Source organism: Nyctereutes procyonoides, unplaced genomic scaffold (genome assembly GCF_905146905.1).
Source record: "Nyctereutes procyonoides isolate TBG_1078 unplaced genomic scaffold, NYPRO_anot_genome, whole genome shotgun sequence".
Taxonomy (NCBI): domain Eukaryota; kingdom Metazoa; phylum Chordata; class Mammalia; order Carnivora; family Canidae; genus Nyctereutes; species Nyctereutes procyonoides.
Window position 1 is genome coordinate 15,438,507 of NW_026575122.1, and position 22,182 is coordinate 15,460,688.

The 22,182-nt window shown below is 33.9% G+C and overlaps 1 protein-coding gene across 7 annotated transcripts in view; it reads left to right on the plus strand.

Moving 5' to 3' along the window:
• The window catches only part of LRBA (LPS responsive beige-like anchor protein), a 732,259-nt gene that overhangs the window by 234,935 nt on the left and 475,142 nt on the right, over nucleotides 1-22,182 (plus strand). For all 7 annotated transcript variants that reach the window (XM_055336397.1, XM_055336401.1, XM_055336402.1 and 4 more), the window contains exon 35: nucleotides 20,335-20,399. In XM_055336397.1, coding sequence (XP_055192372.1) covers nucleotides 20,335-20,399 — 65 coding nt within the window. The remainder of the gene's footprint in view (nucleotides 1-20,334; nucleotides 20,400-22,182) is intronic.

The following is a 22,182-nucleotide window of genomic DNA, read 5'->3' on the forward strand; positions in this document are numbered from 1 at the left end:
GCTGTATAATAAAATTCAAGTATTTAGCATAAAGTCTTAAAAGCAGAGTCATAATATATATTATATTAATGGTATTACGTACATTATTATTATTGAGCCATTTATAGAATTGAACTTTGGTATGCACTTAATGAGGTCCAAGAGGTTCAAAGAAAATGAAGTTAATATATATGAATTTCATATGATTAATTTCTGATGAAATAAATTTTCAGTAAATATTTGTCAAATAAATGAATAAAATTTTAGCAAGAGACTGTAGTTACATAGCCTAATCACAAAATGGCAGGTTCTCTTTACATGTCGTCTGTTTATTCATCCAAACGACCAGGATTTGAGGTAGCTTTCCATCAAAATTTAGATATAATGAATATGCAAGGTCATTATTAAAGAATTAAGAATGAAGATATTACCCTACTGCATAAAGTTAGGCTTTTTCACTGAAATCTGTAGTAATTCTATGTTTTTATTTTTTTATTTTTTAAATTTTATTTATTTATGATAGGCACACAGAGAGAGAGAGAGAGAGAGAAAGGCAGAGACACAGGCAGAGGGAGAAGCAGGCTCCATGCATTGGGAGCCCGACGTGGGACTCGATCCCGGGTCTCCAGGATCGCGCCCTGGGCCAAAGGCAGGCGCTAAACCACTGCACCACCCAGGGATCCCAATTCTATGTTTTTAAAAGTATAATTTATGTATGAGGTGTTTCCTTGAGACAGTAAAAAAAAAAAAAAAAAAAAAAAGAATCTATCTTGATGATCCTTACCCTGAGAAGTGAGTAGAAATAGGAATGCTGGTAGTTCACATTCACCCAGGTAGATTTAAGACCAAACATTATGGGGTAGCCCTGGTAGCTTAGTAGTTTAGCGCCACCTTCGGTCCAGGGCCTGATCCTGGAAGACCTGGTTCGAGTCCCACATCGGGCTCCCTGCATGGAGCCTGCTTCTCCCTCTGCCTGTGTCTCTGCCTCTCTCTCTCTCTCTCTCTCTCTCTGTCTTTCATGAATAAATAAATAAAATCTTAAAAAAAAAAAAAGACCAAACAAATTAATCAATGGGAGTAGAATTTGCTATTTTGATAAGATCTAAAAAACTCAATCTGTGACATGTGTAAATATTTTTAGCATGGGAATGCATTACCAAAAATCTGTTTATTAAATCTTTATTTAATAAAAATACTCATTTGATGTTTTTTTTCACTTTTATTGTAAAGTAAAAATAATTCTAAATCCTTCTAATTCTTACTTACCTTTTAGCTTACATGCCCTCAGCATTGATTTAACTCTTAGAATTAAGTTTATAGTGATGGGTTCTAAAAAAGAGTTAAATTTATAGATTTAAGAGCTCTGTTAGTGTCGTGTTATATTAGAATTTTTATTTCTTTCATTAGATGACAAACTCTTTGAGGTCAGGAAATGATTTCTTGTTAATTTTATTCTGTAGTGTAGTTTTATAATCATAATATAATAAATATTTTATAGATATTTGTTAAGTAAATCAAGTTATTTACCTTATTTAGGTAAAATTTCCCCTAAAATTGAGTTTTGAATCATTGAAAAGTATTTAAAGAACAGACATAATTTTGTTTAATGATTGTTCTGTTCAAGTCTAACTTGATGTGAAATATGTTAGCCTTTATACAAAAGCTTCAAATCCTTATTATGAACTCTCTTACCTTTATTTCCTTGTTTTAAAGAGAGTGATATATATTAAGCCCCTCTTACCTGATCAACTTTGGGTCTCCAAAGACCTGGTTAAAAGAGTTACAACTGTTACTTCTTATGAAGAAATGAAGTTTGTGCATTGTAGATGCACTTTTTGTTGAGTTATTTCTATCACCGTTAAGTCACTAGCTTCAGAAACTTAGCATTTGATTCAGATTTTGCATCTTGTTCTAACAAAAAATATGAACAGGTAGTAGTAGCTCTTACAAATGATATACTTACCAAATATATTAATACATCATATGCAAAAGTTTCATGAAAGAAACAAATCTTATATCCAAGTAGAAAGATTTTCACCATTTTGGTTCAAAGTGGTAAAAGTTCCTTGGGTGGCAAAAAATTTGCAAAGTTTATTAAGTTGAATGTTGGAAAAAAATAAATATTGAAACTTATACTTTGATAATGCTGTATATCATTCCATTTTCTTTGTAACCAATCTTATTTTTTCCAATGAAAATAGGACTTTTGGGTCAATTGGCTTCTTTAAGATCAGTTTATTTGTATTTTATTACACATTCTTATAAATAATATAGTAGTATTATAAGATCATTTTATATGGCCCAACAAGGATCAATATAATTTAATATTTCAACCTTTCATAATGTTACCCCTCCTTTTTATTTTTGTATATGTTTATACCTCATCCTTAGAAAGTACTTGTAGAAAATAAGTGAATGAAAATCGTTTCTGAGCTTTGTTATCGTCAGTGTTTATGACTTTTTGATTATGAATAGGTGAGAATCAGTAGGGTAGTGATTAACATTGGGATAAAAAATAGGCTTCTATTATAGTTACTTATTTTTGCCTTAGAACTGCTGTGAATATTTTATCCTTATAATAGAGAAAGGCTACAAGCATAGGTGTTCTATATTGAAATGCTTAGAGTTAGTTTCACATGCAATAGAAGCAGTTGACTATATAAGAAGAGACCTTTGAGCATGAGAGGAAGTCTGTGAGAATTAGGAAAGGTTAGTCCAGTATTCAAGCTATATTAACTGATTATGAAAAATCTTTTTTTTTTTTTTTTTTAAAGTTTTATTTTTATTTTATGATAGTCACAGAGAGAGAGAGAGGCAGAGACACAGGCAGAGGGAGAAGCAGGCTCCATGCACCGGGAGCCCGATGTGGGATTCGATCCTGGGTCTCCAGGATCGCGCCCTGGGCCAAAGGCAGGCGCCAAACCGCTGCGCCACCCAGGGATCCCTGATTATGAAAAATCTTAAATGCACTTAAATAACGTTAAAATACTTAAAATCAGCTTACTAACTTTATGTTAATATGGTAAAATATTTGTGATGTTACTTGATTTAAATTTTTATAACATATCTTTTATAAGATGGAAGCATTTCTTTCTAAACAGCAGCAAAAATATTACACAATAAATTAGACTAAAGAACTGCATTTTACTTTCAGAAAATAAAATATTAAGTTGATTTGTGAGTGAACATTAATTGATCTTTAAGTCTGGATGCAGACCTTTTCAATATTAATTTAAAGGGCTTTGTTACAACTGAGGAGAAACATAATTTAACTTTAGATGTAGGATTTATTCTGAAACACAGGCATCCTGTTGATTCACTAGCACACGAGGTTTTAGAAAACATAACCTTTTAAGGTAAATTTTGTGGAACTGGCAGTACACCCCGTGGCTTGGCAGTCTAGTCAGAAGGATGATACCATGCTGACTATATAACTAGATCTTTGAACATTATTCTCAAGGGTGGTAAATGCAAAACAAAGTAATATCAACTGGCACTTAATTCTGCAAGTTCCCTGCTGATTGGAGTATTCATTGAAATAGAACTCTTCCTGACAGGAAGTCAGCCTATGCGTATGGAGACATCTGAAAATAAAGTGTGCTTTAATTTGGCACCCTGCCATTTTACAACCGGGTCTTTAAAATTGGGACTGGGAAGAGAGCAAAAAGGAAGAAGACCTGAATGGGAATAACCTAAGCATAACGTTTTTCCTTGGCTTTCATATAATTATGAATACATAATTATAATTTGTCTCTGTTTCTCAGCTCTTCTTGCTTGGTTTTTCTTAGTCTTTTTTTTTTTTTCTATTTCAAATTAATCTACTGAAGTTAAAATATTACAGAAAGGCTAGGTTAAAAGTATAAAGCTTGAGATTGTCTTTGTTTAATATCAGACCCTGGTAACTTTGTGAAGACTGAGCTGTATTCCCATACCATATATTTTTTCACAAATATTATATAGTCTAATTGATTTAATCAGAACATTCAGAGTTCTTAGGATTCAGATTTAAATTTTGCTGTCTGAAGTGTTTACACTCTTTGGCTCAGTTATATCTGAGATAATACAGTTATTTTGTATGTTAATACCTGAAACAGATTTAGTATATAATAGCATAATTTAGGAAGGGACAATGATTATATATTACTAATTGCACATATATTCCATTTATTATGCATTTCTTAGGCAGCTGTTTTTAGTTAAGCTGCCATTTTATAATGTGAAAGCCTGTATGCGGTTTTAAGAAAATCTGAAGTTTGAACTTTGATTTAGGCCTGAGTGAAGTAAGAATGAGAATCCTGAAGGCTGTTTGTTTTTCTAGCAGTAAATACCTCAACTGCTGGAGGAAGACTAGATAGAGATGATGTTGTCTCCCTCATGGCAACTAAGAGGAAAGGAAAAGGATGCCTTGGACAGGATCTTAAAAAGAGGCTGGGGCAAGGAAATACTGTGATGATAGATTTTGAATTTTAATAAATTTTTTCCTCTACCACATATTAACTCTTTAACCTTGGGCAAATGACTTCACTTGCTTGAAACTCAGTTTCTTGAGTGGAACAGGTATAATAAAGATTGTATTAGATAACATGGGAAAGTATATAAAACAGTTCTTAAAGTAGGTTGCAAATTAAAGTTACTAGTTTCTGAATCTGTCAGCATGAAAAACGTTGTGTCTGGGCTCTTAGCACCGATGCAATAAAGAATTAGCAATCTGTAACAAAGTGAAAGCAGAGAACAGTTTTGTGACAGCAGCAGTGTGTTCTCTAGGGGAGAGCAGACAGCTTCCCTGAGGTGGAACAATACTACATTGTTTAGTATTGGAAATTAAAGGGTCTATCTGGGCTGGGAGGAGCTGGGATGTATGGGGTTGAGGGGGTGGTCTCAAATGGAGGCTACTTCCAGTCATTTAGGGGACTCTTTCCAAAGATTGAGAGGAAGAGTTTTAGATCCTACAAGGTTTGTACCTGAAGTGTCATGTCAGCCTTTCTCCATGGAAGCGGGGCAGTACCCGCAGTGTAGATGCATTACAGTTAGTCTAGAGGTTACCCTGGGGCTGAACAGGGGAGCACATGCTTTGCACCTGTGACTCTTGGTCTGTTAGCCCCAGGGTCTTGGAAGCCACAAGGTCAGGATGTTGTGCTCCTGGGCTTATAATGTGTGGACTATTTATCACTGTCCTCACCTCCAGCTTCAGTCTCTATTCTCCGCTCAAGGACCTGCGTCTCTGCCTTGGGACATTCTACTGCTCATATCTAGCTTCTACCTAACGAATCTAGTGTTTTAAGAGCATACAAAATCTCCCTTTGTTCAGTATTTTCAGTGACTTGTTTTCTTTTCATGAAGTTAATTTGATATTTTAAGTCTTTGCCACACAAATTTAGTCCACCATTTTCTGTAGTGTCTCTTTTTATATTTTCATTCCTTTCTATGATTATATGCTAGTCTAGTCTATTTTCGTTTTGAACCATAGAGTTTTAGAACTAGGAGAGTTCTCACAGATAAGCAGTTTTTGGCCTTTGCCAAGTAGACAGGGTTAATGGGTAACATTTTTCATAGGCTTGCAAAGGTGATTCTACCATTTTCTGTGCTAGGTATAGTGATAGGTCTTTTTAGGAAAAGTACAATTGATCTTTGAAGAACACTATTTGAACCATGTGGGTCTGCTTATACGATTATTTTTTTGGGGGATACAATACTATAAATGTATTTTTTCTTTCTTATGATTTTCTTAATTACATGTTCTTTTCTCTAGCTTACTTAGTAGGAATATTTATAAAATGCATGTAATATACGAAATGAGTCTTAGCCAGGCGTTTAATCAGTAAGGCTTCTGGTCAGCAGTGGGCTATTAGTAGTTAAGTTTTGGGGGAGTCAAAACTATATGCAGAATTTCAACTGTGTGAAGTCAGTGCTCCTAACCCCTACATTTTTCAGGGGTCAGCTGTATACCTGAATACAAGGAGATTGATGGTATTATAAGGGACTATTGCACTCTCATTTTTTTAAAGATCTTTTTTGTATACTTTGGTCCTTTAAACTTATACTACATTACTTTTTTTTCTTTCTTTTTTTTTTTTTATTTTAAATAGGGAGGGACAAGAGAGAGAAAGAAAATCTTAAGCAGGCTTCACACAAAGTACCAGTCTGACTTGGGGCTCGATCTAACAACTCTGTGATCATGACCTGAGCGAAAATCAACAGTTGGACATTTAAATGACTGAGCCACTCAGGCACCCCTATACCGCATTACTTCCAATACACTCCCTGTGTTACCATAGTTAAGAAATATGTTACTAACAGTTAATGTAGTTCACTGATGACTAACTCTTTTTCCTGGGCAAATATATCATTATCATCAATAGTTGCTTATTATGATGAGTCTCAACTTGAGACCTATCAGAATGAGGGACACAGTAAGGGGCAAAAGGAGGTATCACTTGAAAAAAGCCTCTGTAAAGAATCACAGATTATGATCCAGGTTATTCCTTTATTAGTGAAATGACCTTTCTCCTTTCTATTGATTTTTACCTCCTTCAGTACATTCTGAAAATCTACTTTCCTAGGAGAGTCTCTTTAGATTTCCTAAGATAAGCTATAGTTTACTGTCTTGTCAAATTCAAACTCCTCTGCTTTATTTTCAAGGTCTCTAATAGCTTTGTTTTATTTTATACTTCTATGCTGCCTTGTGAATAGTATTCAAATATTTGACATACTTGTTTTGTACATCATGCCATTTTGGGGGGTAGTTTATTAAAAACCAAATTCCCTAACCCTAAACCTAGTTTCCACATTGTCCTGATACTTTCCTTCCCACATTATGCATTTATATATAATAAGTATGAAAATGTACACTCTTGTCCTAAATACTGAATGCACACTGCATTCTTTTTGCTATGAAAATTATATATTTTGAAATTTATTTGGAAGCTTAATTTATCATTAAGCATTCAATTGAAGCAATAATATTGTCTTTTTTTTTAATTTTTTTTTTTATTTTTTTTTATTTTTACGATAGTCATACAGAGAGAGAGAGAGGCAGAGACACAGGCAGAGGGAGAAGCAGGCTCCATGCACAGGGAGCCTGACGTGGGATTCGATCCCGGGTCTCCAGGATCGCGCCCTGGGCCAAAGGCAGGCGCCAAACCGCTGCGCCACCCAGGGATCCCAATATTGTCTTTTTTATAAAGATTTTTTTTTAAGTAATATACATCCAACATGGGGCTTTTGAACCCATAACCCTGAGATCAAGGTTTACACATGCTACTGACTGACCCAGCCAGGAACCCCAAAACAGAGGTCTTGTCTTATTGGATATCTTGGTTTGTCAGTTTATTCTTGTTATCAGTTACTACATAGTTGAGGGCAAATAAAACTTTGGTTTCTTAATATTCCTTTTTAGAGGAAAGATCTGTTCCTTTACCTAAGGAAGCTTATTCATTTGCTTGATCTTTCAGAGTTTGTCTCATCATATTCATATCTATTCAAAAGATTCATTTTTGTTTTGTAGCACTAATTGATTTATGAGAGTAGGATCCTATTTGCTAGTACTTTAAGAAAAAAGGAAGTTAGTAGCAAGGAGAAAAGTAATCTTTTTTAAAGAAGCGTAGCTCCACAGCCCAGCCTTCAGGTTCATGTAGCCTGAGGGGCCTTATGCTTTGCAAACTAAACTAGCTTTCTGGAACTAAAATAAAACCAATTATAAGTCAGTCACTATTAAAGCCAACACTTGGAGAGGTTGAATTGTTTAAAATTTTTCCAGCTCTTGTCATAATATACTAATTACAAATGTTTTTATTTCTCTGAACCTTGAATTGTTTGAACTTGTTAGTAAACTTCACTTCAACTTGCTGTTTCTGTTGTTATAATTTGATTTCTCTAGTGATAGATGAAAAATGTCTACTCAGAAATACCCATGTCAAATCCCTGGAATCTGTGAATGTTACTATATTTAGAAAAAGGCTATTTTGTGTGTGATTCAGTTGAAGATTTTGAGATGAGGGGACACTCCTGAATTGTCTGGGTGGGCCATGCATGCTATCACATCTATTTTTAAAAGTGACAGTTATTAAGAGATAGGGACACAGAGGCACCTGGGTGCCTCAGTTGGTTAAGCATCTACCTTTGGCTCAGGTCATGATCTCTCAGGGTCCTGGGATCAAGCCCCATAAGGAGTCTGCACCTCCCTCTCCCTCTCCCTCTGCCCCTCTCCCTGCTTGTGCTCTCTCTCTCTCTCTCTTGCTCTCTCTCTCTGTCAAATGAATAAATAAAATATTTTTAAAAAAAGAGAGACACACAGAGAAGGCAATGTGAAGATGGAATAGAGAGTGATGTGGCCACAAGCCAAAGAAGGCTGACAGCCACCAAAAGCTGGAAAAGGCAAGGAACACATTTCCCCCTAGAGCCTCCAAAAGGAGAGCAGCTTTGTTGACACTTTAATTTTAGTTCAGTGAAACTGATTTTGGACTTCTGGCCTCCAGAACTGTGAGAGGAGAAACTTAAAGTTTGTGGCAGTTTGTTACATCAGCCACAGGACGTCAGTCTAGCTAGCAGTGCTTTGATGATCTCTGAGTGTTCTTAGTGCAGTGCTCCTCTTGCCTTCACCTAACAGTGTATGATATCTTGAACAAGCATCTGAATATCTGTTATTTGGAAAATTGAATCAGGCACTGTTGAGAAATCAGAGAGTGTGTATCACCTTTAAAATGTTTTACCATAGTTGAGACAAATTACAGTTTGGGACTTATTGACCTATACCCCCCAAAAGTAAAATAAGCTAGTATTGCATGCATTCTTAATAGAGATGAAATTGATAGGAATGAAATACTACTACAGAGATGTATTATTGATTATTTGTTTCATCAGTTCTGATTTATTTGTGCAGCAAAACTGGGTTATCAGGTATTTCATTGTATCATTATTTCGGTTAGGTCAAAGAATGGCCTACCTGATGAAGTTTATCCTAACATATCTTAGGACTTTTGCATTATACTTAAAGTTAATATCAACCAAAATCTTATTGATGCATTGATAAATATTTGAAAGAGTTAAGGAATCATTCTGGACTGAAAGTCTTCCTCCTCTTTACCAGGAGAGTTATTAACTATACTGTGATTGGCTACATGTTGTGGCTGTCTAGAACTACTATCTTACTGTAGCATGCAGTGTATGTGTCATAGCATATGTCAGGACCAAAGCTTTATAGGTAGGTATAGCATATATTTGGAAAAATTTAATTCTAAAATATCATCATATCATAACATAAACATAAAAGATATGTTATTTGCCCCTAATGACTGTTAAGATGAATGTGATGTTTTGCAGTTATTTTTCACTTGATGTAAAACTGCACTGACATTGAAATCTCCCTTTATATTAACATTAAGAATTTACTCAGTGAACATGTATCAGTTTACAGTGGTCACTGTTTAGAATGGAAGACCCCAAATGGTTAAACAGCAGGAGAGTTCTCTGTTTTTAGTTAAAAACTGCTGTTTTCTATATGCCTTATTTACTACATGTTTAATTCTTAATGTTGTGTGCTGTGGGATTGGGCATGCTAAAGTCAGCAGAAAGAGTTCTGGTTTTTACATCTAGAGCTATTACTTGCTGTACAATAATAAAGGCACTATTTTATTGGGTTACTTGTAATTAACTTCAGCACTAGGCATTCATATAAATCATTCGTAATCTGTTTTCTTTGGATTTTTATTCTTTTAAACTGGTTTAACGTACTTGCTTTCTGTTATCTTTTTTACATATGAATTGAGGTTGTAATTGCTTTTTGGAATTAGGCTGTCAAAAACCAACATATATGTGAATTTAAGAAATGATTGAGGCAAACTGATGAATTTTGTATAACATTTTATAGAGATTTGTTACTGAAATAAGTATTCTATACTAGTATTGTTCTGTTGTGAACCTTAATCATTCATGTTAAAAAGTATCTATACAATTGAAAAGTTAAAATGGCAGCAATTATTAATTAGAAAATATTTATCCTTTTTATGTCTTTCAAAATTCTGAGAAAGCATAGACATGAGATTTCTTTGAACTTCTGTTAACTTACATTTAAAAAATTTTAAACATTTGAATCCTCATATATTTTCTATATTATCTGAAAATGCCATTTTAAAGATTAGTAATTTATATTATCCTTTGCTTATAACTTTTTATGATTATTAGTTTAAAATGAAATAAAAATGCAATAGAGGCAGACGTTTTTGTATTAAAAAAGAAATATTTAAGAAACATGTCTGGCTGAGTTAGTTTCACAGTATATGTTATTTAAAACTAATATTAGAAAACAAAACTTTACCTCTAAAACTACCTTCATTTCATAAATATTTACAATGATCGGTAGAAAGTGTTTAGAAGTATAAGATAATTTTATTTTCTCCCATGATAGAAAATCCTGACGGTCTTATAAAATGATAGGTATGTTGAGGTGTGGGGGATGAGAAGGCATGAAGAAAACTGTTTCACCCATGTCATAAAAGCAGTGCTTTTAAAAATAATGCAGTGGGTAAATATTTTTTATTGTTGCTGAGTACACTAGAGAGTTTAAAAATCTTTTAAAAATAATTAGCCATTTTATATAGTTTTAATGGAAGTCTTTCATGTTTCCTCTCCAGCAGTCTCTAATGAATACTCCCTGTAATTTCAACGCAGGCTTTGAGATTCCCTAAAGACTTGACTTCAGACCTTAAAGGGCAGCAATTGCCATATGTCTGGAGAACTGGAGTTGCCCAATAGACTGACCATGTACTAATAGGACACATTTATGTAGCTGCTGAATGTGAAGCCCTGATATAAGCTTAATGATGATCATCTGTTGAAAGCTTGTAGCTGGAAAGGGTTAGAGCAACTTTTGTAACCTTTATTGAAATCAAGATTTCTGTATTGATGAGTAAAAGATCTTGCTAAATTGATCCCAGTTTGGAAATTACTTGAAGGATCATTATTGGCTGAAGAGAATGTTTTTCTTGAAAAGGTTAAAAACAGATTTAAAAGGTACTTGTAAATGTGTTAATTTTAATGTATACTTAAATGCGACAGTAAAAGGATTGTATTTTTTATTATTTACAAATCATTTAAAACTTCATAGTACTAATATAATTGATTACATGGTTACCTCTGTCTTTTGGACTTTTAAACTTTTGCATTCTTTATTTTGTGATTCTAGTCATAAATAATTCTTAATATTTAATTCTTTGCATGTAGTACACATTCAAAAATACTTGAAAAATATTAAAATGTTTGGAAAAATTATAAAATCGAGTCATTTGCTAATTCAACTTTAATAGACTTTTTTCTTTTCTGTATTAACTTTGTAGTGGTCTGTTTATATATTTCATTTATAATATTTTTACAAGTCAGATGTACATTTTAGAAGTGTGTGTCCACAGAAATCATTGAAACCAAAACTGTCTAAAAGGCAATATTTTACTCTATTTTAGGTAATGATTTGTTTTACCCTCTAAAGAGATAATGGAATAAAACTTGTCCTTTACTATTATGCCATGCTCTTTCCTGGTATGTGGTTACTCGAATTTGTGTTAGATAAGCTGTTGAGAGAGTGCTGACATAAAGCGCAAACGCTGTTGAAAAGTTCTTGATCGTTTACTTTGAGCACTTAAGATTACTATATCTTGACCATGAACGAGTTTTCTCTAGTTTTGACCTTTAGTCTTGTGTATAATGTGGTTCTCAATTTTGTGTTAATACATTCCCTTCGTTATTTGAGCTCTCCTCTGTGGCCTCCTCCCTTGACTCCTACTAGTGTTTCTGTCATCTATTTAGGGAATGGGAGCTATATCCAACCAATTTGATTTATTTTACAAAGGCATGTATAACTGTAACATCTTAATTAATATTGATATTTCATTGAAGAACACAAGCCTTTAAATTTTATATATTTAATAGGGAAAATGAAATAGTTTGATATGAGTTTAGTTTTTTATTAACAAATTATTCTTCATTCCTCTAAGTTTATGTTTGGACCCTTAAATCTGTACTTACAAAAACAGTATGATCAAAATATTAGAGATAATATTAATTTCATTTGGTGGGATGTAGAATACTGACTTTAAAAAATAATTCTTAATGGTTTATAATACAATTATATTTTCATAATTTTTTAAAGATCTATTTATATTGGAGATAGTATATGCCTGCATGAATGTGTGAGTGGGGGAGGGGCAGATGGGGAGGGAGAGAGAGTTCCAAGCAGTCTGCTGAGTGTAGGGCCTGACCCAGGGCCTGATCCCAAGACCCCAAGACCACGACCTGAGACAAAACCAAAATTAATATTTTTAAAAAGATTTTATTTATTTCCTCATGAGAGAGGCAGAGCCTGGTGTGGGACTCTAGACCCCGGGATCACACCCTGAGCTGAGGGTAGATGCTCAACCACTGACCCACCCAGGTGTCCTCAAAACCGAGATTTTATGCTCTCAACTGACAACACCACCTAGGCGCCCTTATATTTTCATAGTTTTGATACCAGTATTTGTAGGACTTGAGTACGTGTTCGGTTATTTAGAAATATTTCACAATATTTTGGATAAATATCTATTGTCTAATTAGAATATGATTTTAATACTTAAAAACAGAAGTTTCTGGCCTCAGTTTTTCCTTTCCCCCTTGATTCTTACTTTCTGGAAAGAGCCATATTCACTAAATCTTAGTTGTGGAATCCTGACTTACCTTCATATTTTTAAATGATATAATAGCTATTTCTTGATTTTTCTGTTTTAGACATTATCTAGTGATGTCTTCCATGGAGGATGATCACTGAATTACTTATATTGTTCTTTCTTTCCATTTCACATTTTCTATTGTTACCCGTACAGTTACATCATAATATTTTGTTAAAACCATAGTTACCATTTACATCATTATGACAATATAAGTATTCATAGCAGTGCTACAAAATGTTCCAGGATTACCCTCTTTTTTTTTTTTTTTTAACCTCCCTCCCTTCCTTCCATTTTTCCTCCCAGTTGGTCTCTTTCAGTTTCTTCTTCTGGAATTAATAATTTCCTACTTTTTTGTTTATTTAAATTTCTCTGTACCTACCGCAAATTTATTTCTAAATTTTCCATTGGAATCATAAAACTTGTGCCACTGTGGTCGAACACACCTGTTATCTATTGATTCAAATGTTTTCCTTAGAAGTGTAGCCTGTAGTTCTCTATTTTTCTGTTCTAATGTGGTTTGGTTAGTCTTTAGGTCTGTAGAAAGCTGTTATCTGGAGGTTTCTTTTATTATCAACACAGAATTTTCCTCTTCTCTCTTAAGCTGCAATGTCTATCTTCTGTGACCCATAGTGACCTTCAAATTAAAAAGGTGCTGGTCACTGTTCTAGCACCGGGAATTTTTTTTTTTAAGAAAAGGGAGAGGCAGAAATGAAGTCTGGTGAATAATAAGCATGTCATCAGGAAAATAAAACAGGACAGGTGTGGAGGATGATCATGGAGTGTCTGTATTAATTTTGGTGAGGCACTTTTTAATTTCTTGAGAGAATGCATGAGGGGTAGAATTTTTTAGATCTTGTTTGTGTGAATCTTTTTTTCCTTATTTTTACCTTTATACTTCATCAATAGCTTGTTTGGATATTGGTATTAGAGGCTGAAAATGATAATTTCTTCAGTTTTTTTCTCCCTGACTATTTATTTGGGAGAGAGAGAGAGAGAGATACCAAGCATGAACAGGGGACAAGGAGAAGCAGGTTTCCTGCTAAACAGGGAGCCCAACACAGGCTCAAACCAGAACTCTAGGATCATTACCTGAGCCGAAGGCAGATGCTTGGCTGACTGAACCACCAAGGCGCCCCTAGCTTTCAGTATTTTTATTATTTTAAAAATTATTATTGTTACTATGTTATGCTTTGGTGTAGGTGAATCTTTTAAATTCATCATCTTTGGCATTTTATATAAACCTTTTTAGTCTAAAAAAGTATATAGTTGTGTTCAGATACATTTTCTTGAATTATTTTTATGGGAATTTCTTTTCTGTTTTTTCTCATTTTGTTTCTAGAATTCCTGTTGTTGAATTATCTGGATTAATTTTATGATTTTCATACCCTTTGCCATCTGTTTTTCCTTCATTTTATCTTTTATTTTCCTTACTGAGATACTTGCTCAGCATCTTCCAGTACTTTAAAATTTTCATTTGATATACTTTTAATTTCTAAGATCATTTTCTAGTTTTTTGGGTTTTGTTTTGTTGCCAGGAGTCAAGAATTGTAATGGTTAATTTTATGTCTCAGCTTGCTTGATTTGAACCAAGAGTGTCTAAAATATTTGCTTAAACATTTTTCTGGGTTTTTCTTTAAGGTTGATTCTCAGTAAGATTAACATTTAAACGGTAGGCTGAGCAGAGTAGATTAGCCTTGATCTGGCTGGGTATGCCTCATCTAGTCAGTTGAAGGGCTGACTAGAACAAAAAGTCTTAAGGTCCCTCATGTAAGCGAGAATTCCACTTGCTTCACTGCCTTGGAACTGGGACACTTTTTCTTGCCTTTGGACTTGAACGGAAACACTGGCTCTTTCTGGGTTTTGGGCCTACTGGCCTCGGCCTGGAACTACATCTTTGGTTTTTCTGATTCTTAAGCTTTTTGAATTGGAGTATAACTACACCATTGGCTCTCCTGGGTATTCTGCTTGTCAACTCAACTCTGCAAATCTTGGAACTTTGTTATGGTCCATAATTGTGTGAGCCATTTCCTTGAGATACATAAGATTTTTATCTCCATACTATTGGTTCTGTTTCCGTAGAGAACTCTAGTATAGGAGCAAAGAGATACCAGTGAGTAAGAAATTCTCTGCCCTAATTGTTTTACATGAAATATTTTATCTTTTTATAAGGTATAAGTTGTTTTTTTCTTTAGTCTTACTCTCCACAATATTGTCTCTTTTCTAGGAGTCATTTTTTCCCTGATTATTTCTTTGTTGTCTGTCATTTACATGAGTCTTTCCTGTAATGACTGGTAGTCCTTTGCTATCTGCTCATATTTAAATGTAACACACAAAAAATCCATGCAACTGTTGTGCTCTGCTGGTGATGACTGAGCTGCCTTTGCCATTGAGAGACTTTTAATATTATGGATTCTCATTTTCCTCAGAGAAAATGTCTCTTAATATTGGAGTCTCATAGTTCAGTAAGTATCCTTTCAAGTTACCTGATTTTTACAGTAAGGCTTTTTTACAGTGTCTAGAAGTTTACTTCTCTGAAAAGTAAACTTTTAATGTTTTACTGTGGTGAGGATGACCATATGGTATAGAGAGAGGATCTGGAATTCTGTGTTTTATATACTGCTTTCATACACTTAAACCTTTTTTTTTTTTAAGATTTTATTTATTTATTTGAGAAAGCACGTGAGAGAACATGAATTGATTTTTCTCCAGATTGTAAAGAAATCTTTTACCCTCTCTTATATACTATTGTCTCTATTTTTAATTTTTTCTTTATTATTTTTGTTCTTAACTTTTATTGTTTAACCTGAAGCCACTCATCTTTCTCTCTCTCCCTCTCTCTCTCTCTCTCTCTCTCTCTCTCTCTCTCTCTCTCCTTTTATCTTGATAGTTTGTGGCCTGATTTTTTTGCTTTAGAAATATGGTAATATTTGGGACTTACTTTAAAAAACTTTAGTAAGTTTATGTAATAATTCAAGACAAAATTATGTTGTAGATTATTGAACTTATGTAAAACCACCATGTGTACTTTAAAGAAGGTAGAATTACATTAAAATAATATAAATACATAGCACATTGGTGCCCATTTTCTCTATATTTATTTGTTTGATGATAGGGAGGAATAGACTTGGTTTGGTTAATGAACTCTCCCCCACCCCCCAACCTAAGAAAAGACTTTTGACACCAAAAGCATATATTTAAAATTTGATAGAACACTACATTTATTTAATAAATTTCACAAATATGTATTATCTTTGTTGTTGATGTTGCATGACTTAAGAGCATTAGTAAGCTAAAAGTATATTTTAGTAAAAATTGACTAATCAACAATTATAGCCTTAGGAAGTGATAGTCAATTAAATACGCTTAGAACAGGTATGAAATTATTGACTCACTTGTGCTTTGAGTCCTTCCTCTCTAAAGTGCTGAAATGTGTTTTGAAATTACTTAGTTGCATTAGTGGTTGGATTTGAGGCTTTTAACGTGTTTTTCATCAATACCTTTGGGAAAAGAATAACCAGGACCTTTAAAATGTACTAGCATTCTGCATCACTATATAATTGTAAATACTGTGATGAAATATTGAAATGATCATGTAAGGTGATAACTGTTAAGCTTTTCTTTCAACTATTAAAACTCACTAAAGGTTATATTGAGCTGTGGTTTATGAAATTGTTTAGACTAACACCATCTTTGATAATTGCCTCAGAAGTGGAGAAAACTGCGTTAGGATAGCATGATTAATGAATCTTCCTTTCAGTTTTGGCAACTTCCTTAAAGGATTGTAGACAATGTTTTAGTATGGAGGAAACTTGTTGGGTTTGTCCAACAGCTGGGTTTATTAAAACATTTTAATTTTCTACTCTTAAGGACTTCCAATTATTTTCATCTGGGTTATTAATTACAGTATAGTTGACACACAGTGTTATATTAGTTTCAGGTGTACAGCAGAGTGATTTGACACCTCTGTACATTATGCTGTGTTCACTACAAGTGTAGCTATCAGCTGTCACCATGCAATGTTGTTATAATACCATTGAGTTATTCTTATCAGCATGTATTTATATAGCTGGTATGTGATATTAAATGTTAACAGTTTTACTTAGGAATGGATTATAGACAAAACTCAATGATATCTTGGAGAATTGTGAGATTTTTGTAACAGTACCCAAAAATGTAAATAAGATTTGTATTTTCATATTTTTCTCATGTTGTCTATTTTTTAACTAGTGAAAACGTTTTACTCCAGGTGATCAGGTAACAGTTATTATAAGTTAAGTGCGGGTTAATAGATGATGTTTGGGAAAGCAAGAAGTCTGATGAGTAGCAGTAATATGTGTCTCTGAGCTTCTGTAAAAATGGACTCTTCTACTTCTCTCTGTACCTTTATGTCTAATATGTTTTTAATTTAAAAGAAAAAATATTTTCTGTGACATACCAGTTTGAGTTCAGGTCACAAAAATTTTTAGATGGTGAATTTCTGTAGTTGAACTCGTGTTCTGTCAGACCTAAATCATGCTGTTTAAAATGTTTGTGAAACTTAAATGGCATGCTTCCTGATTTTACATTATAATTAAAATCAGTTTGTATACATTAATGAAAATAAAATCAAATTATGTTTACCTATCTACTTAAAATTTAAGTCTCTCTGTTGTTACCTATTTCACCCATGTGGAGTTTTGAGTTTTGTATGATGTACATAATAAAAATGCCCACCTATTGCAGTTTTAGACAAAATGAATTTGAGAAGAAAAATACCACTAGTAAATACTTTTTAAAATAAAATGTCTGATCTGAAGAATTATATACAACACGTTCTCTTGCTTTTCTGATTTTTTTTTCTAGCAAGCAAAGTAACTTCCTTTGTTTTCCTTTAGCTAAGGTTAATTTTCATTTTCAGATTTTCCCTCAGGTTAAGTGATCTAAATGAAAACTCGGTCAGTTTAAGGTCTTGTCTCCTCATAATCTGGTGCTATATCAGATTCCTACTTGGTTTGCTGAGAGGTGCTATGTTGACTAAGAGCTGAGAAGTGAGCATATGCTTCTGTTCCTTGGCTGTGGTATCCTTTGAGGTGTCAGTGTCCATTTTGATTCCCTGCTGTCTGTCAGCAAAGGTCACAACTGGGTTCTCCTCATCCGCTCAAAGCCTCTGTTACTATGTATCTTTCTAAAATAATTTTCTGACTCTTCCTTTGGAGTGAGATGTTTTGAGGCTATTTTATACCAGTCCATTTAGCCGGTATATTTGTCTCAGCCTATTATTCATGTGCATTACTAGGTTTAGGACTTTTTGAGGCTTGTTATCTCCATTTGCTGTGCCTGGAAAGTAAGGTGTGGGATCCTTTACACCAGGATCAAAAACCCTACCCGAGGGTTCTGCTTTTTTCTGTTTTCCTCTTTCCACTTCTGAGAAGAGTGGAGGATGTCATACATGTTTTTCCTTCAGGGATCTATTTCATAGAATTTGATTGCTTTGTACTATTTGTCAATTTATTTTGCCAGAAGGAAAAGGGGTTTAAATTAAAAGGTATTGGGACTCCTAGGTGACTCAGTGGTTGAGCCTCTGCCTTCGGCTCAGGGCGTGATCCTGGAGACCAGGGATTGAGTCCCACGTCGGGCTCCCTGCATGGAGCCTGTTTCTCCCTCTGCCTGTGTCTCTGCTTCTCTCTCGGTATCTCTCATTAATAAATAAATAAAATCTTAATAAAAATTAAAAGGTATTTCTATTTATGCTTTACTTGTTTTACCTTAGTTAAATACAAGATCTGGGCAGCCTGGGTTGCTCAGTGGTTTAGCGCCGCCTTCAGCCCAGGGCGTGATCCTGGAGTCCCGGGATCGAATCCCATTCTGGCTCCCTGCATGGAGCCTGCTTCTCCCTCTGCCTGTGTCTCTGTCTCTCTCTCTCTCTCTCTCTCTCTCTCTCTCTCTCTCTCGGTGTCTCTCATGAATAAATAAATAAAATCTTAAGAAAAAAAAAAAGAAGAGATCTTTATTGTTTCAGTTGGGTGGTAATAGTGAATTTGAGAGAGTATAGATTGGGTGCTTATGAGTCATAATTTCTAAATGCCAGTAAATTACTGAATCATAAAATAATATAGCTTAAAGAAAGTTTTTAAGGGAGTATCTAAGACTTACAGATGTCAAGTGATCTATCCAGGGGCATAACCCGTTAATGTCAGAATCAGTGTGAGAATATAGATTTCATTACTTCTTGCTCTTTCCTTAAAAACACATTGCTTTATCTTCTCTCCTAGATCTATCCAATTGCTACTATCAGATTTCTGAGTGATTTTATATTTACTTTCATTCTACTGTATATGTTCTGTTAGTATTCTTATTGACACTATTCATGAAATAGAACCTTATACTGCTTCAGAAACAGTATTGCACTGTATGTTAACTGAGTAAATTTCAAAAAAAAAACTTATAACAAAAATTGTGGTATGAAGCCATTTTAGTTCTGAGAACCACCTTGGGTTTTTCAAAACATAAAACAATACAAAATTGGAATGAAAAGGAAAAAAGTAGAAGAGAAAGGATAAGGCTGGAAAAAAAAATAGGAATTTGGAGTGACATAGCAGTTGTCCGTCCATGTCAAAGTACATGGACTTTCAGACTCTTAAGGTATTACATTTAAGAACATATGAATATTTTTGGTAATAAAGGTAAGTACCCCAACATTGTCTTTTGTACCCCAACATTGAGTTTACAAAACAAAAAAGATCAGTAGAAGGACACTATGTAGGCAGAATGAAATGGGCTCCTTAGTTTTAAGGATCATAAAGATGATATATTTCCAGTTATTTAAAATTTTATTTAAATACCTATATTAAGAAAAGATATACATGTCCATACATATACCCAAATACATATATATCTTGGCATTTCACACATTCCTACACACCTGGGCTCATGCACGGACATTTCTCAACTCTAGCTACTTTTCAGTTCATGTAGGCCTAGCCTTATGGATTAATGTTTGTTCTATACATTTAAATGTTTTGAATTAAAGGTCTATGTATTTATATATGTTTTACATATTTATATTTATTTTGATAGGACGATTGCAAAAAGTCATTTGTATGTTTCCTTCTTAAGTTTTTTAGTGGATAATTATTTATAAAGAATATAATTAATGGATTTAGACAATCTTCTGCTAATTGATAGACTAGTGAACTGTTTTCCAGCTCAGAAGTAACCTAGCCAAATTCAGTGGTCTTTCTTGTTTCTTAATTATCAATTTTTGTGTTAGAATGTATGATATTTATTAAGTGTACTGAACTGTTTAATTTTGTCCTCCCTTCATTTGGGGAAGTGATACATCTCTTAAACAAAAACAAAAACCTCTGTTCTTGGTCTGTGCTGCCTTCCTTTCCCATTCCCAGTATTTCAGTTGAACTAGTAGTATGTAATAGTATAGAAAAAGGGAAAATAAATTTAGTGTTTTTTGGTTTATATGGAATCAAGTTGTTGCTAACTTTTTATTTTAAATTTTGACTCTTGGCTATTCATGTGTTTACAGGGCTGCATTGGGTAGACAGCACATTTAACCGAACTTTCCCTTTAAGAGCTAAGATATGAAATTGATACGGGTGATGTTTTTCATAATTGTTTAAAAAAATATATATGTGTTCAGCTCTTTTCTGCCTTTTTTGTTTTTTAGGAGTGGCAGAATTCTATCCAGAAGAATGCAGGCCTTGCTTTCATCGAACTTGTCAATGAAGGAAGGTAAACTATTTTATATCCATTTATATTTTACTAGCAAATCTTACTGGATGCTTGCCATTGAAACTGATATTTTTGGGTACTATATTGTTTTTGCAGTCAGTAATGTAGTGGAGCTTATATTTTACAAACATATCAGTATTTAATTATTTTACTTTTTTTATTTTTATTTTTTTTTTATTTATGATAGTCACAGAGAGAGAGAGAGAGAGAGGCAGAGACACAGGCAGAGGGAAAAGCAGGCTCCATGCACCTGGAGCCCGACGTGGGATTCGATCCCGGGTCTCCAGGATCGCGTCCTGGGCCAAAGGCAGGCGCCAAACCGCTACGCCACCCAGGGATCCCTATTTTACTTTTTTTTATGCTTAGTGATAAAGTTCTGATTTTTATTTTTTGATAGGTAAGGCTGAGTTTGGTAAGAGTCAACTAGTGATTTTGTTAGCATATATAATAAAACGAACACTAACTTGGACTTCCCGTGAATTTAATTATATTTGTAGAGCCCAATACTTAGAGGTCTGTACTCTCTCTCTATGTCATACCATGATTATAAGGGAGAGGGAGAACAAGTTTTGTGCTGTGTCACCATGTGATGAGAAAGTAGAGGGAGGGAGAAAATTGGTAAGGTTTCCATTTACAGGTAGAAGAATTCAAGGAAAAGAAAGACAGTAGTAAGAAAGAAAAAGGAACCAAGTCCAGAGATGAAAAGAAAGCTACAAGGGAGAAAATAGATGGAAGAGTGTAAGAGAATTAAAAGGTAAAAGTAAATTGAGGAAATGATAAGTCGACTACTTTGAGTCTGTTTTTGTGGTAGCTGATTTTGGATCAATTGGACTGAAGACCCTGGGTATAGGTTAAAAAGTGTGTGTAGCTGCCATTTGAATTTGTATTTTGAACAGAATTATTGTTTAGGAATGTTTCTTTATTTTGTTGTGGCTAGTGTTGAGAGACTGATGCCATCACTTGACGAACTATTTGAACTAGTAACTAGGAATCTAGCATCTGTCTCAATATTACAGAAGAGAGCAAAAAGGGTATGGATAACTTCATTTGACATTAAATACTCCTGAAATTCTTCTACTGAGCAAGTAGTTTTAGATGCCCACATACTAGTATTGGAAACCAGTAAATAAACCTGCAGTTATAATGCCTTTTGCTAAATTCTGTTGTGGAAGTGTTGAAATACATATTAAAAGAAATACTTGACAGTTTAGTATGGAAGAATTAGGTACCCAGGGATCATGATTCTTGAGAGAGATTTTCTTTTTAAATTTCATTCTTAATTTTTATTTCTTCTCCAGTTTTATTGAGAAGTAACATACATCATTGTAAGTTTAAGGTATACAGGAGAATGGTGTGATTTACGTATATTGTGAAATGATTATCACAAAAGATTTGGCTAACATCTGTTATCTCATGTAGATACAATATGACTAAAAGAATGAAGGAAAGAAAAAATTTTGTCCTTGTAATGAGAACTCTTAGGATATACTCTGTTAACAACTTTCCTGTCTATTGTATAGCAATGTCAGCTATATAGTCATCATGTTGTACATTACATCCTTAGTAGTTATTTATCTTGTGACTGGAAGTTTGTACCTTTTGACCACCTTCCTTCAAGCTCTCCTTTCTCTGCCTCTGCTAACTATATGTCTGACCTCTTTCTAGGAGTTTGGGTTTTTTGTTTGTTTCTTAGATTCTACATGTAAGAGAGATTATGGGATATTTGCCCTTCTCTATCTGACTTATTTCACTTAGCATAATGCCTTCAAGCTCCAGCCATGTT